Source organism: Gadus macrocephalus, chromosome 7 (assembly GCF_031168955.1).
Source record: "Gadus macrocephalus chromosome 7, ASM3116895v1".
Classification (NCBI taxonomy): Eukaryota; Metazoa; Chordata; class Actinopteri; order Gadiformes; family Gadidae; genus Gadus; species Gadus macrocephalus.
Genome location: NC_082388.1, coordinates 7,143,797 through 7,159,897, shown reverse-complemented (window position 1 = coordinate 7,159,897; position 16,101 = coordinate 7,143,797). Strand labels below are relative to the sequence as shown.

General features: G+C 41.3%; 2 protein-coding genes across 3 annotated transcripts in view; one reads left to right on the top strand and one right to left on the bottom strand.

Moving 5' to 3' along the window:
• Positions 1-1,275: 1,275 nt before the first annotated feature.
• LOC132460746 (cardiac phospholamban-like) lies at positions 1,276-6,239 on the top strand. Of its 2 annotated transcripts, none has more exons than XM_060055631.1 (2): positions 1,276-1,407; positions 4,105-6,239. In XM_060055631.1, exon 2 carries the CDS (start codon positions 4,609-4,611, stop codon positions 4,768-4,770), a length of 162 nt encoding a protein of 53 aa, XP_059911614.1. In that variant the 5' UTR covers positions 1,276-1,407; positions 4,105-4,608; the 3' UTR covers positions 4,771-6,239. The 2 variants fall into 2 exon arrangements, with proteins under 2 accessions (XP_059911614.1, XP_059911615.1); XM_060055632.1 differs by having other exon boundaries at positions 1,311-1,573.
• A 571-nt stretch (positions 6,240-6,810) lies between these two features.
• Positions 6,811-16,101, bottom strand: part of LOC132460741 (protein FAM184A-like) — a 10,865-nt gene continuing 1,574 nt past the window's right edge. The window contains exons 3-4 of the mRNA XM_060055617.1: positions 13,206-13,310; positions 6,811-11,657 (exon numbers count right to left, since the gene is read on the bottom strand). Of these exons, the coding sequence (XP_059911600.1) occupies positions 11,649-11,657; positions 13,206-13,310 (114 nt within the window). The 3' untranslated portion in view covers positions 6,811-11,648. The remainder of the gene's footprint in view (positions 11,658-13,205; positions 13,311-16,101) is intronic.

The window sequence follows — 16,101 nt, the reverse complement described above, 5'->3', positions numbered from 1 at the left end:
TTTCTATGGCAACAGTGGACCAGTTTGTGTTGAGACACAAACTGACAAAGTTTCAACTGAGGTTTTTGTTTCATTATTCTTCCAACAACCTTCAGCTTCTAAAAATGTCAGCAAAGATAATATGCCAGGGGTCAAAGTTCAAGATTATCAGCTCTGCTTGTTATTCTGTCCAACGAGAAATATCACTCAGCTATTCTATCCTTCTATTCTCTCCGCTTGGAAAATGAAACAAATAAACATGGAGAATGTTCCAGCAAACTGAACGAAGAAAGAAATGGTATGCAGCTAGGCACCTCCGATATGTAGCCTTACATGGTGAAATACTGCAGTTGAGAGAGAGAGAGAGAGAGAGAGAGAGAGAGAGAGGAGAGAGAGAGAGAGAGAGAGAGAGAGAGAGAGAGAGACAGAGAGAGAGAGAGAGAGAGAGAGAGAGAGAGAGAGAGAGAGAGAGAGAGAGAGAGAGAGAGAGAGAGAGAGAAAGGCCGAAGGAGAGAGGGAGAAGGAGAGGGGAATTGTGGGGGAGAGAAAGGTTGTCGAAGAGAGTGATAATAGGACTGAGTGAGGCATCACGGAACGCGTCTCAATACTTTTTGCCTCTCCTGGCATTTACAGCCTCTCTCGCCCCCTCACACCCCCCCTCCCTGCCCTCACTCTCCCCAGCCCTCGCTGGAGATATGGCGGCCAGCTCTTAACTCCTCTCTCCTCCTCCCTCTCTCCCTCTCTCCTCTCTACCCCTCTCTCTCCCTCTCTGTCTCTCTCTCTCTCAAAAGTTAAGTTACAGTTTTATTTATATTCTAATAATTTAAAGAAACCTGGTCAGCCATAGGCAATTCATCTGTCACTGTATTCAATGTGGTTGTTTCGAAATAAAATCTGATTGATTGCACCAGAGCTTCAGAGAGATTTGTCTCAGTTAAGGTGCACACACACACACACACACACACGCACGCACGCACACACACACACACACACACACACACACACACGCACGCACGCACACACACACACACACACACACACACACACACACACACACACACACACACACACACACACACACACACACACACACACACACACACACACACACACACACACACACCCTGTTTTTCATCAACTTTATGGTAATGTTCCCCTCTCTCTCTTACTCCCTATTCCTCTCTCTCTTGCTCCCTATTCCTCTCTCTCCCTCTCCCTCTCTCCCCCCTCTCTCTCTCTCTCTCTCTCTCTCTCTCTCTCTCTCTCTCTCTCTCTCTCTCTCTCTCTCTCTCTCTCTCTCTCTCTCTCTCTCTCTCTCATGTTCCTCCCAGCTCTGCCAGTGCAGTCCAAGCTGCTCTGCAGACGTCAGCCACAGACCCTCTCTCTCTCTCTCTCTTCTCTCACATCAGCCGCTCTTCCTCTCTTAAGGTAGGAAACTCTACTAGTCTAACTAACTCTAACTAGTATAAACTTCAAGCTGTACCGGTCAACCACTGAGCAATACGCAAATCATTCACAATCTAACAAAAGGAAAACATTATCCAACCTAATCGAACAAACAACATTAGAATAGTCTACATCTGAAAAATGAGAAGTAAGTGCGATAAATAAGTATTTAATTTGAATTGCATTCTTCAATTGTAACTTTATTTTCCAAAATACTGTTAAATCAGATTTCCTTATTTGTCAACGGAACGGGTTTATGTGATTAAAACGCATCGTATTGTATAATAATTGTAAACGATTAGAAATAGAGCAAAATGGGTCGGAATCTGTTGCCACTCTCACTTCTCTTGGTTAAGCTCTCTCTCTTTGTCTTGGTATCTCTCTCTTTCACTGTTGTCTCTCAGAATGTGTCACATGACAAACTTCGTAGATCCGTACTAGTACCACTAAAACGCCCAATACTAGCAAGTCAAGTCTAGTCTGCTCTGAATGTGTTACGCAACTAACTTCTAGTTCATCCAGTTATACTAGTAGTGAAACACGAGTCTAAATTGTATGAGGCTGTGTGTGTGTTTATGTGTGTGTGTTTTTGTGTGTGTGCGCCTCTCTCTGTCTGTCTGTCTGTCCATCTGTGTGTGTGTGTGTGTGTGTGTGTGTGTGTGTGTGTGTGTGTGTGTATGTTCGTGGGTTAATGTCTGTGTGCTTCTCTGTCTGTCTGTCTGTCTGTCTGTCTGTCTGTCTGTCTGTCTGTCTGTCTGTCTGTCTGTCTGTCTGTCTGTCTGTCTGTCTGTCTGTCTACGTAAGTGTATGCGTGAGTGTATCTGTGTCTGTGTGTGTCCGTCTGTGTATGTGTGTCTGTGTATATCTCTGTGTGTGTGTGTGTGTGTTTGCATGTGCGTGTGTGTGTGGCCTTATCAGTTGGTAACGTCAGCAGTTGTTGGAGAATACACAAAAGTGATCAGCCTCACTGCTATGGAATGGAACACAAACAGACACAGACAGACACACACACACAGACACAGACACACACACACACACACACACACACACACACACACACAGACACACGTGCAGTAAATTAATGGTAAATCATCAATGGTAAATGAAGATTTACCATTGTTTATAATTGTATGACGACTGTTACAGATGTGTTATTCTATACAGGGCTCATTGTTTCAATTGTACCTTATTTTAATATCTCATATTTTGAATGTCGCACAATCTCTGAAGGCACTGCAACTTTTTGTTTGACTGCATTTCCTCTATATGTATGTGACCATATAGGTCTTGAATATTGAATCTTGAAGCAGGTGATCCATCTCCCTGAGTGAGTGTGGTGATGGCTGGTTTAACAGGTTGAACACCCCGGCCCGGAGTCCAACCGGTTTGAGTCAGTCCAGGCCAGTTTGGTGAGGCTGCTGAAACCAGCCATCAACCACACACACACACTCCACAGAGCCTAATGTGTTTCTTCTGAGAAAACATACTAGCTAACCCCAGGGAAGGTCTCGCTGTAAGGCAACATAGCTAACCAATGAACCCCTAATGGGCGGCATGTGGTTCAGCAGGTAGAACCTGTTGGCTGGTAACCTCAAGGTTGCTAGTTCGATCCTCGTCTCCTCCTAGCTGAGTGTTGAGGTGTCCCTGAACAAGACACCTCACCCTGACTGCTCCTGACCAGCTGGCGTCACCCTGAGGGTTAATAAAGGAAAAAAAAAATCTAACAAAATAGTAATTTGTTCCATGCCTATTGTTATTGAGCAATTTGCTAGCACCTACATAACACACTTCAAACAACAGTTGCAACTATAGTTTGTAGCAAGTGTCTTGGCACACAATTAGATTAGGCAAGGCTACGTCTGTAGTGACAAGGCCTACAATTTTATTAGACCATAGATCTAATTATTTTTGGCTATTTATCTGCTTACCTTGCTTGCCATCCAAGCTTTCAAACGCGCATTAGTGGGCTCCGAACTCCGAAATCTCTCGCGCAACTGACGCGCAACTGACGTATCAGGTGCAAGGTTTTCAGCGAATCAACGATCATAGAATACTGCGGTGAAAATGTTGTAGACAGATGTTACAGCTGTTGGCCATAGAACCTAGAGTTCCGTCGAATTTGTTTTATTTGATTTGTATTATTTTTGTAGCTTTAAATACATCCCCTTGGTAAATGGCATTACTAACTGTACATTGAAAAGTATTTTCTGCTCAATCTAAAAGGTTTAAAAACAGCTTTCTCTGCCTGTCTTCTTTTATTGTTCGAGAACCAGCGCCACAGAGTGGCCTTGAATATGTACTACAGCGTTTCTACAGCTAGATACATTTTCGCAAAAATTCTGAAACGCATCAAAGGAAAACAGATAAAAAAAAGATTTTCTTTCGCCTGTGTGGAGGGGGCCTTACACTCCTCTCCGGTCATTAAGAAGCAATACGCTCTGGTCTAGTCTAGTCATTCACAGAAAATTAGCAGATTGAGAGGGGAGAAAAATGGATTTTCTTGCGTGTGCTTGAGAGCTAGAGATTGATGCTGAAAGCGTGAGTGACAATCCAGATGCGTGAGAGTTTGCAACCCTGCTGAATGTATTCACAAAAATGTCATTCATCATTCACTTGATTAGTACTCTTAATACATTCTAAATTGCACCCATTACTTGTCTTTTCTTAATTTATCCACAGGTGACCATCAGCTGTAAAGGGAAGAGTGTGACTGCACCGTAATCTTTTTAAATGAGTTTGCATTACCAAGCATCGACACTGATCTGGTCCAGATCTTCATGACACAACCAGCCGCGGCAAGTTACAGTTTGCCTGAAGTCTTCAACTTCAGTCCAGTCTTAAGCTCCAGTCCAGAGTTTGACAAAAGTCTTCAACTCCTATCCAGAGTTTGACGGAAGTCTTCAGCTCCAGTCCAGTCTTAAGCTCTAGTCCAGAGTTTGACCAAAGACCTCATCCCCAACTCAAACCAAAGAAGCGTGGTGAGCTTAGAACTCAAGACTCAACTCACGTGACTGACGTGCCTAAGACACACACACACAGAGACACAAAAACACACACACACACAGACCCACAGACAGACCGACCCACAGACAGACAGACAGACAGATACAAGCCTGACAGACAGATAGACAGACCGCCAGCCAGCCGGATAGCCCCAAGGCCGAGACCCAGAGCCCTCCCAGGATGGAGCGCGTGCAGCACATGACCAAGACGGCCATTCGCCGGGCGTCGCACATCGAGATGAACCCTCAGACCAAGAGGAACCTGCAGGAGCTCTTCGTCAACTTCACCCTCATCCTCATCTGCCTCCTGCTCATCTACATCATCGTGCTGCTGAGTAGCTGAACACCCAATGAACTGACTGGAGGTGGTGGAGGTGGTGGAGGTGGTGGAGGGAGTTTGGGTTTGGCCTACTTTCTTTTTTGGGGGCAGCAGTAGCTCAAGGAGGTAGATCGCGTTGGCTGGTAATCCCTGAGTAAGGCTCCTCACCCTACTGGCTGACACCCGTCATGGTCGACTCCGCCGTCGCTGTGTGAATGTGTGCATGAATGGGTGAATGCCGGGCAATATTGTAAAGCGCTTTGGATAAACCCACACCACCACACGCACACACTTTGACACACTCACCTACAGGACAGAAGCACACTTAAATAATTTTAAAGGAGACATATTATACCACCAGGTGTGAGTGTGATTAGCCTTACAAGCCGTTTCGAAAAAATCTTCCCCACATGACATCACTAGTGGGCGTGTCCACCTAGATCTGTGCTGGATATATCTACCAGCCTACCCAGTGGACTGTAGAAAACGTTGCTCATCTATCTATCTAGGTGGATACGGCCATTTGTAATGTCAGAAGAGGCCGATTTTCAAAACGGCTTGTAACTGCTAATCACACTCACACCTAGTGGTCTAATATGTGACCTTTAAAGTAATACTCTTGAAGATTGTCATGTTAATGTCTGCTAAAGGTTTGATGTGTTCATTCCTGCCACTAGGGGTCGCTAAATCAAAACAACAGCAAAGGCGTAGTAGCGAGTACCGTGGCATCATGGGAGTTGTAGTCTTCGCCGCCATTGCCGAAGAAAGCCCATTTGACGTCACTTTTTATATGTTTTATTTTGTAATGAGTTGGTGTAGGTAGGAATCTCGGGCTATGTTCTTTGACGCATGTATGCTTAATAGATATAGTGCCGTTGAGACCTGTACTGTGTTCCAATATCCATACTTCCATGAGTACACTTAAACGCAGTACACCACACTCACTAAGTGCTCTGATTTTCAGATGTCAGTCATGTAAAAATCAAATACTCCGTGGTGCACTAACCGCAAATTACGATCATGACTGCCTCCGCGGCTCCTCCCCCGCAATAAACATCCCGCTTTGGACTGTAAACTCTTACGCCTAGCAGCTATAAAAAGCTATAACAGCTATGAAAACTACAAAACGACTCCATTAATTCAGGCTATCTGGAAAATGCGCCGACGTTGGCTCAGCCTGGCTCCGCCCTCTTCCGCCACGTGGCTAAGATGGCTGCCGATGAGTATGAAAAATGTGCATCTATCCACACTGCGCGGTTTGACCTTTTTTGGAACGCCCTGCGTACTCAAGCTAAGTATAGTGAGTGCGGATAGTGTGGATATTGGAACGCAGCACTGGGTTGATATGGTTGATGGTTGAATCCCACATGTTGCCTACAGTGACATCCCACGTTATAACAGCCACAAGTAACATAGCGTTAACTTGCCAACTTACAAATTTTGTGTTGATATCTGTGGTCAAAATAATCATAATAAACATAATGAGCATGTTGGACGTTGTTTATACTTCATAACGTTACGGTACGCATTACAGTGTTTCCCACAGAATTCGGTTTTGCTTCGCAGAGGTAGCTGATGTTGAAAGTGTTTTTGGTTTGTTTTTTGAAGTTAAAAAGATATTCAACAGATATTCTGCTCTGAATTGCAGTGCTGTGACGCAGGGAACTAGAGTCGCTATCATCGGTACGCTTTCCTGTGCAACATTTCATAGCATTTTGAAGCTAAGCTATAGAGCACACATGGCAATTATATGAAAACCGCAATTGACCCAACTTTAGCTCTTGGCTCTGGGTCTCTAGATGCTTTGTGGACAAAATTGATGGAAAATGATAATAGTGTTGCACTTTTACTGTTCATACTGTCTGTTACACACACACACTGTTACTTTGTGAAACACTTAAGAACTTAAGTTTTTTCAATCAAGATTCATATTATAATGCACGCACACACACACACGGACACACACACACACACACACACACACACACACACACACACACACACACACACACACACACACACACACACACACACACACACACACACACACACCACGTGAACAGGTTCAATGTTTAAGGATTTTACTGTTTCATAACATAGAACAGAAACCATGATATAAATATAAACACTATCATTCTAGGAATTGTCATTATTATTGTATTGTATACTTCTCACAAAATCGACTGTACATAATATTGTGCAGGGTTGCAAAAAAAATATCACATTCATGAACAAAGCATATTATTTATTACAAACGATCAAAAGTAAGACTTGGTTTACATATACTGAAATTACTTGGACTGTCACCTCCTGAAGAAAAACCTTTCCAGCACTTTTACATTTATTGGAGCAAACTCCTGCAACATGACAACGTTAGTTTATGAATGCCCATTCAGATCATTAAAAAACAATGCCATTTCTAAACAATGTTTAAAATAGTAAAAAATATATATTGAAAATTCACACATTAGCATAGTAAACAGGAGACTACTATAATTTAGTTTTCATTTGGTTAATTTAAAAGGATTAGATATGGAAGAACTTTAAGTTTGTGCGTTTAAGTAAAAAATAAAGTGACGCTGTGAACATGCCAAAATCCTAATCGATTATCAAGTGCAGATACATCCTTTTTCCTTGAGTGGAAGTATATATTTCATAACGTTTTGAATATTCTCAAAATTTAAACCAAAATGTCTCTAATGGGAAGTTTAATCTAAACTCTTTGACAATAAAGTAACGGGGGCTAAGTCTTTGAATGCAGAAATGTATTATCAGGTTGTGGAGTGACGTACGGCGTTTGGCCAGCAGTTGACTGGATTGGAGAATAATGTTTGGAGCACTACGGATCTGCCGGGTTGTCCCACAAAGGTATAATGCATATAGGCTTTAATGTTGATTGCTTGCATGCAGGAAAACACAATGTAAATCATTGTAATACTTCACAGTGTTCAAGGTAGGGCTAATTGGTCCAGAGGCGTGCCCCATATTTATTTGCATTTTAGTTTAATTGTTGCACATAAATGGATGAATTCGTTTTTTTGCATTTGTTTTCTCAAATATATATGTGTAGAAAGATCCTTCCAAAATCAAGAAACTATTTAAAAAAAACATGAATTTGCTCTCTTGGTTGCAAGATAATAAACTGTTTAGTTTAATTAAGGAACGTCAAATTATGTGTCTAGTTTAACCGCTTGTAAGTTTACAAATGGAAAGAATAAAATAAAATAATTAATTGTTAATAATTTGATGTTGTACAAGTTCGACAATATTTAAGGTTTCGATATCATATCCGCCTAGTTTTGCTGCTTTGGTATTAAAGTCAAAAGGATTGATGGAAGTACATTTATAAATCATGAACTTAATTGTACAAGGTTTCCTATAAGACAACCACTCAGTAACATAGTCTTAATATTTTTGTGCTTTTCAGGTAAAGCCCATAGAAACACATAGACACATTTTCTTATGGCGTTAAACTCAGTATGGCGGTCTGGTATCTAAGTTAAAGGTGAAATATTACACCACCAGGTGTGGGTGTGATCGGCCGGTAGGGCTTTGACTTATGCCCAAAAATCATATTTGAAGTACGTTTGTTTATTAATATTAATATTCGAATATTTTCGAATATTTATTAATAATATTTTGACCATTAAATAAATGCCTTCAGTAAGACCTGGATTGGGCTTTCCGGGGTTGTTTACCGGCGTTGCTATGGTTACTGGTAGGGGTGCATAGCAAGGTTTTTTTTTCACGGTTTTTGAGTCACGGGTCGGATCATTTTCGGATCAACAACAACAATAAAGATAACAAGACAAATGTGACTTTAAATAAAATCTTCAAATGTGTAAAAACAAAATTAAGTGAAAGATAGGGTAATAATCCTGCTTCCTTTAAGCATAGTCAATATTTACAAAAAATTGCAATCTGAGGCATTATTCCTTCTTATTTTTAACATGGATAGTAAGTAATCCCTAACCCTGGATTTACAATTCAGGATTTCTGCATTGCCTTGGGAGAGTTAGTCTATATTCTCCCATGGCAATGCAGACATCCTCATCTTTTTTTTCATCAAGTATGGTAGCGAAATACAGTTTCTGTCGTTTTATTTGGCATTCTGTAAATCCATTGATTTCGGTTGGAAGACACATTGCTCATTGCAAGGGAGGTTGGTTGTAGTCTTTTCGCTAGGTTCTAGCCCTACTGTTGATACGGAGAACCGAGCGAAAAGACTACAACCAAACATAAACATGTCCGGTTCCGGTTTCCGTTTCCATGGGATTTACGGAACGCCAAATAAAACACAACAGAAACTGTATTTCGCTACGATACTTGATGATGTTGTTAATACTGGAATTGTCCTTTAAACATGCGCTGATCACGTGAATGCACAACTTTTTTTTTTATCAGCCGATCCGCGGATCACTTGCGTCCCGAACCGTGAGGGTTGATCCGTACAGATCACGGGAAACCCGTGAACCGTTGCACCACTAGTTACCGGTCTTGCGTGTTCCAACGGTTTATTAGGTTTCTAATAAATCGCTGTCTAAACAATACTTCATTCACTGCCTCTTCCGTGGTCATTACAATATTATGAATAGACTGCGTCGGGTTCTCCGACGTCTCTCCCTCTTGGCCTGCCCATAACAGGTTCGAATATTAAGGGCTGCCTAATATTCGTTCGAATTTTGAATTATTTTTTGATATTCGAATTATATTCGAATAACGAAGTTCGGAGTCAAAGCCCTATTGGCCGGTGCAAGCCGTTTTGAAAATCGACCTCTTCTGATCACAAGTGGGTGTGTCCACCTATATTTGCTGGATAGATCAATCAACCAGCCTACCCAGTGGACTGTCGCAAATGTTGCTCATCCATCCGTCACAAATCGAGGTCGAAACGCCCACTTACCACTTATGATATCAGAAGCGGCAGAACTTCAAAAAGGCTTATAACGGCTAATCACACTCACACCTGGTGGAATAATATGTCACCTTTAAATAAATTGGTGACATTTCCCCTAAACCTTCAAACGTTTCGTCTTAAAAAATGTCTTGATGACCTCGTCAGATAAGATAATAACCACTTTAATTTGGGTCATATGACCAGAAAACTAAATGGTGGCAGGTGATAGGTCTCCCTAGGTTATTAGGATTAAATAATGACTTTAAGTGATAACAACAAATCAGTTAACCTTCCTATTTTATAGGAAGGTAAATTGTGAAATTGATGGCAAGAGAAACTTTACGGTATATATTCAGATAGAAAGCAGTGTGAGGCGAATGACTTAGGGAATTTTGGAGTTTTGGAATTCAAATCGGTTTTAAAAAAGTGAATGTGCATAAAGAAAAAAAATTGGGTTGCAAAGAAACAATCAGCTTTGTTTCTAGTGTGGGTGTCTGATTAGAGCCATTTTTTTTTATGATTGTGCATCAGCAATGTTAAATATTATATTATTCCACTAGGTGTGAGTGTGATTTGCCAATGCGAGCCGTTTTGAAAATCTGGCTCTTCTGACATCACAAGTGGGCGTGTCCATCTAGATGTGTGCTGGAGAGATCAGTCTACCAGCCTGTAGTGGACTGCAGCAAACGTTGCTCATCTATCCGTCACACAGCAAGGTGGACACGCCCACCTGTGATGTCATTAAAACACAGGAGGAGGCAGATTTTTAAAAGGGCATGTAACGGCTAATCACGCTCACACCTGGTGGTGTAACATGGGACATTTAAAATGTAAAAGAGAAACACTAAAACGGATAGACAGCAGCTTTGACAGATTTTTTTTGTTATTTAACCATCGTCTGTCCTCACATGCTTCGACGAAGGGGTTCCGTCTTAACAGAGTCTAAAGGTTGGTTTTTGGTTCCACGTTGACGCGACGGAATGACTATGCAGTCACTTCGACGCAGTCGCAAACCTGTTTTGGTTCTGTTTCGGGTCTTGGTGTCGCTGTGCAATTCATCGCCCCACCGGTAGGGGGCGCTATGTTTTTTGTAAAGACTGACCGACCGACCAAGACTCATGTGATGTCTATCGTTGATAGCCTCATTGTAGCCTATTTGTTTACCTGCCGGCTTTTCCCATGTCCGACCAAAACACACTATTAAAATGGCGGTGTTTAGGCAAGTGAAACCGGAAAAGCGAATGGCCGGAAATGATGTAGTTAGCGGACCAATGACAGCCCTCGCTGCTGCATCGCCTTGACACAAGGTTAACATTTTTGGGAGGCGAAACTCAAGCCCTTGCGGGGTACGCAAGGAGGGTCCGCGAGGACGTAATGGGTCCGTAAACCCCCTTGCGTTGCATCGACGTGTAACCATAACTCTACCTTTAGCTGTGGATCTTAACCGACACAGTTTGGATGTTGACATGTTTTAGAACGTTTTGTCTGCTTGTAAAAAGCAACAACACAGTGCACACACTTAAACATGCGATTCAATCTGACTGGAAGACAGAGCTTACTTTGGAAGTCCACCTTTTAAAGGTCCCATATTATACCAAGAGGTGTTATTAGCCGTTAGAAGCCGTTTTGAAAATCGGTGGGCGTGTCCACCTAGATGTGTGCTGGATATATCTATCTATATGTCTACCAGCCTACTCAGTAGACTGTAGCAAACATTGCTCATCTATCCGTCATACATCTAGGTGGACACGCCACTTGTGATGTCAAAAGAGGGCGATTTTCAACACGGCTTGTAACGGCTGATCACACTCAAACCTGGTGGTATAATGTGGGACCTTTAAACTAGCCATCTGTCAGAACACACGTCTTTTGACTCAACGGTTTGTTTTTTGTCGGAGAGTGCAATGTTGCAACAATCGCTTGTTTCTGTTTTACTGGTATTTCTTAATTTCTTTCTCCATGCGCCTCCTCTGATTGGTCGGTTGTTGAGGACATGTTCATAGCTTCAGGAAGGCTAAGAAAAGGGGAAACAAAGGTAGATTAAATTCGATTTAATTGAATATCTTATCATATCATATAATTTCATTTCATTTAATATAATTTCTATTCAGTTGTATTTGTATAGCCCTTAACCACTGGTAATGTCTCAAAGGGCTCAACAGGCTAAATGACAACTCCCTGACCTTAGCCCAGAGGAGGGCAAGAAAAAAACGACCTTAGAAAAATCTCCCTTAGGAAAATCTCCCTTAGGAAATAGCGGTCAGCATTTGGGGATTTCCTTTCAATATAGCCTGGGTGTAGAAATGTTATTTGAATTATTATAACATTCCGACATAATACATGTGGACGTACAGTCCATTTACAGTCTCTTAGAAGTGAAGTTGATCTTCGCAGATAAAGTCAAAGTCCAATAGCTAGCTAGCTAGTCTTACGATAGCGATTGATAGTTGTTGAGTGAATCCCTCTCTCTTTCTGCTACCTAAATTATGACATGACGTAATACCAACAAACAAGAAACCAAACCTTTACCTTGGCGTATTCTGCTGCGTTATGGCACCTGCTTGTGACCAACAGCTTAATGTCTATCAACAGCTATTCAATGTTAGCATACCTAGCTGACCGAAATATTAACATCAATCAGTCTCTATTCTAATCATTTTGTGTTGTGATGTTTAATGAAGCACAACCACAACAAAAAAGGTGTTTCCGAAAAGATCAATTTGTTTCCTTAAAGGTGGTAACAGTATTTTATATTTTAACATTATTTTAGGCTTAAAATACCTCTAAAATAATGTTAAAATGGGGAACATAGGGATGACCCCCTCTGGTCCCTAGCTAGCTAGCTAGCTCTGTTTCATCTAGAGGTAGGTGACTGTCTCTTCCTTCAGAAGACACATAGATATATATACTCACTAGATATCGCCTGAACCTACGTCAGACGTGTGTTTGTGGTAATGATATACAGAAAATTCAAGATCGATTTATAGATATCTTTTTACTATCATTACCACAAACATGTCAGAAAAATCAACCCGCGGCAAGATGGCTTATTAAATGTGATATCTAGTCAGTATATTTATCTATGGACGCTAGCTAGCTAGCTCTGGTCCCTCCAGAGGTTGGTGACCGTCTCTACCATGAGCTGAACGCTAGTAGGTATCGTCTGAGCACTGGAAATACCCTGTTTCATCACCAGGTTGGATGTTAGCTAGATGTGAATAACTAGATCAGCTGGTAGGAAGACCAGAGGGGGTCATCCCTATGTTCCCCAGGTCCTATGTTCCCCGGGTGCAAAGGGTTAGGGTCAGGTTTAGGGTTAGGGTGAGGGTTAACCCTTAACCTAACCCTTACCATAACCAACCGGAGGAGATGCATTCTAACCAATCACAGGAAAATCTGAGGCGAAAAAAGGCGGTACTTGCCCCTACCATCCTACGAAAAAAAGATTTGCTCACAGGGCCCTTGTTCCCCGGTCACATACATAGCGGGGAACATAGGACCCGGGGTACATAGATACGCTCCCGACCAGAGCTAGCTAGCAGGCGTCTAAATGGAGGCTCACCTTGACCAGTGGGTTGATCACGCCAACGTTGGCACTGGAGTTAAACACTTTGCTGAAGCCTGTCTCTCTGTTGACCAACTCCAGCTGGTAGAACTTCTTGTCATCCTAGCAGAAAACAGTTTGTTTTTAGGAAACTTTTGAGTTTTTTTATTTGCTATTTTTCTCACCAAGTTACAACGTCAAACGTTTCTTTAAAGCGTACACACATCTAACACATTGAGCACTTTGCAGGCACAACGCACAAACTTTAGTTGTAATACTTTAAAGGGTGACAATTTATGCCACCAGGTGTGAGTGTGATTAGCCGATACAAGCCGTTTAAAAAAATTGCCACAAGTGACATCACAAGTGGACATGTCCCCCAAGATGTATGAAGGACAGAAAAGCAACGTTTGCTACAGTCCACTGGGTAGGCTGGTAGACTGATCTATCCAGCGCACGTCTAGGTGGACACGCCCACTTAAAAAAAAAGAAGAGACAGATTTTCAAAACGCCCTTTAGCGGCTAATCACACTCACACCTGGTGGTATAATATGGGACCTTTATCACTTAACATTCATGATGCTCCATTTTTTTTAAAGTAGCCTGTTGAGTAAAATGTTTCAATGGACCAAAAAACAAACATACTCAGACAGCTGGTGATCTTAGGATAGCTAGCGTAGCATTCAAGCATGAAACGGTTCTTCTTCAATGCTATGCTTACAGTAAGCTCAAAATGGAAGTCTGACGTCGCTGCTGAATTGGCAGAGCTAATATTTGTATGTGCCGTCTTTAAAACCCCAATTTGTTTATAGACAATGGAAACACGGTAGCAAGAAAGATATAATATTAGGACGTATTTCACTGAAAAGCTCTGGGTATGAGTAGCATGGTGGTTAGCGAGCCTTCAGATCAGGAATAGTGCCGTTTTGCGGACTCATTGCAAGACCACTTTCATCATGAAACTGTTATTATGAAATATTCTTAGACTTAGCAATTTAATTAGCACACACCTAACAGTACACTTTGGCCTAATAGTAAATACTTCAAACTAATTCAAGTAACATAATTTGTTCTGGTGGGAGTTTAGTTTTGTTGAGGGTATAGCCAAAAATGGAGAGCGATATTGCTGCTTTCTTGGTAGTTCTAACATATTGCATTTGGAAAACATTCAATAGCGTCAAATACATAACCCTGAAAAAATGATGTCGTAAAGGCAGATAGTTTCAGCATGTGTGTTTTAATGAGAACTTTTTTTCTTTTTAGACAAGTTGTCCCAATTCATAAAAAGTCTGACAGTATTTGTAAAACATGAACACATAGGATTTGCTTTTTTAAGTATAAAAATAACAGTGTATTGCATATATAAACAACTGGTCAAAATAGTAACGTCCGTGCATTTTTTATTGTGTTTTTTCGAAAAAGACAAAACTTGTGTCTTTATCACCCTAACCCTATCTTTTGTGGCACTTGTTCACACATACATACATTTAAAAGAAAAACTACAACTACCAAAAGTGCAATGATAAAGTTGATGATATGTGATGCACAGCAATGAATCATCATGAAAGTGATTTCAAATGAGTGATGGCTCAACTGAATTTCCATGAAACATAAATCGATGCAACACACTCCGTCTTTTTGTTTAATAAGGTTAGAAAACAATGGCAGTGCATGTAAACGCCTCTTCTAAAGGCTCAGTCATTGTTCCACGTCGACACAACACAATGACCACGCAGACGCTTGTGTGGACCTGGTTCAGCGTCAGGTTTTAGTGAGTGGACCAATCACAGCCCTTGCTTCTGCGTTGCCTCGACTCGAGGCTATCTTTTTTGGAAGGCGCACGTCAGGCCCTTGCGGTGTACGCAAGAAGGGTCCTTAAGGACGCATTGCGTCAACGTGGAACCGTAACTCAGCCTTAAGTGTAAAGTGACACAAGGGACAGGAAGACGTTAAACGCATCGTTTCCTCCCAAGCTCCGGACCAAACGTCGTGACTTCAGGACGGCTTTGTAAAACCTTGCATCTAAAAATAGTTTTTTGAAAACTCGCCCAGACAGACGGTATTATTTTTAGACTTATTTGTCACTTTCAGCCTTCGTTTTCTTTTAGTTGTCTCCAGATCCAGCAAAAATAACAACAATCATCTTAAGGTCCCCAATTATACCACCAGGTGTGAGTGTGATTTGCTGTTACAAGCCGTTTTGAAAACCTGCCTTTTCAAGTGCTTTAGTGACATCACAAGTGGGCGGTTTTTAATTAGGCAGTATTTCAAAGGGCTTGTAATGGCTACTCACACTCACACCCGGTGGTATAATATTTAATAAAGGCCCTTTTATAGGTGGACACTCCCACTTGTGATGTCACTAGAGGAAGATTTTCAAAACGTCTTGTAAGGGCTTATCACACTCACACCTGGTGGTATAATATGTCACCTTTAAGGATCCGATTACAGGTGGATTTTAATTAATAAAACAATGGGGTTGGCCGTAGGTGGAGCAATGTAGCAAATTAGAAGAACAACTTTATTTAATTAATTTGCGTTTTTGCTGTGACGTAAATATGCCTTAGGTCATTAAGCCAATGGGGGATGGGGATTGCAGATGTTCCCGTTGTGATTGATGCAAGTGAGGACTGTAAACGTTTCATCAGGTAAACGGGTGTAGCAAAGAGTGTTGAGGAATTAAAATGGTGTCCTTTACTTTGGGTATAAATAATAAAAAAAAAAAACTTAGGAATAGAAAAGGTTTGTATTACAACCTGACGTGTCTTGGGTGGGTGACAAAACATCTTTAAAATGAAACAAGACAAAAAATGAAATAAAAATCGAAATCAAACACATTATTATTCCAGTTTTGGATTATTAAAATGGATTATGTTTAAAAAACTAAAAGTTTTTACCATATTACTATGTCAAA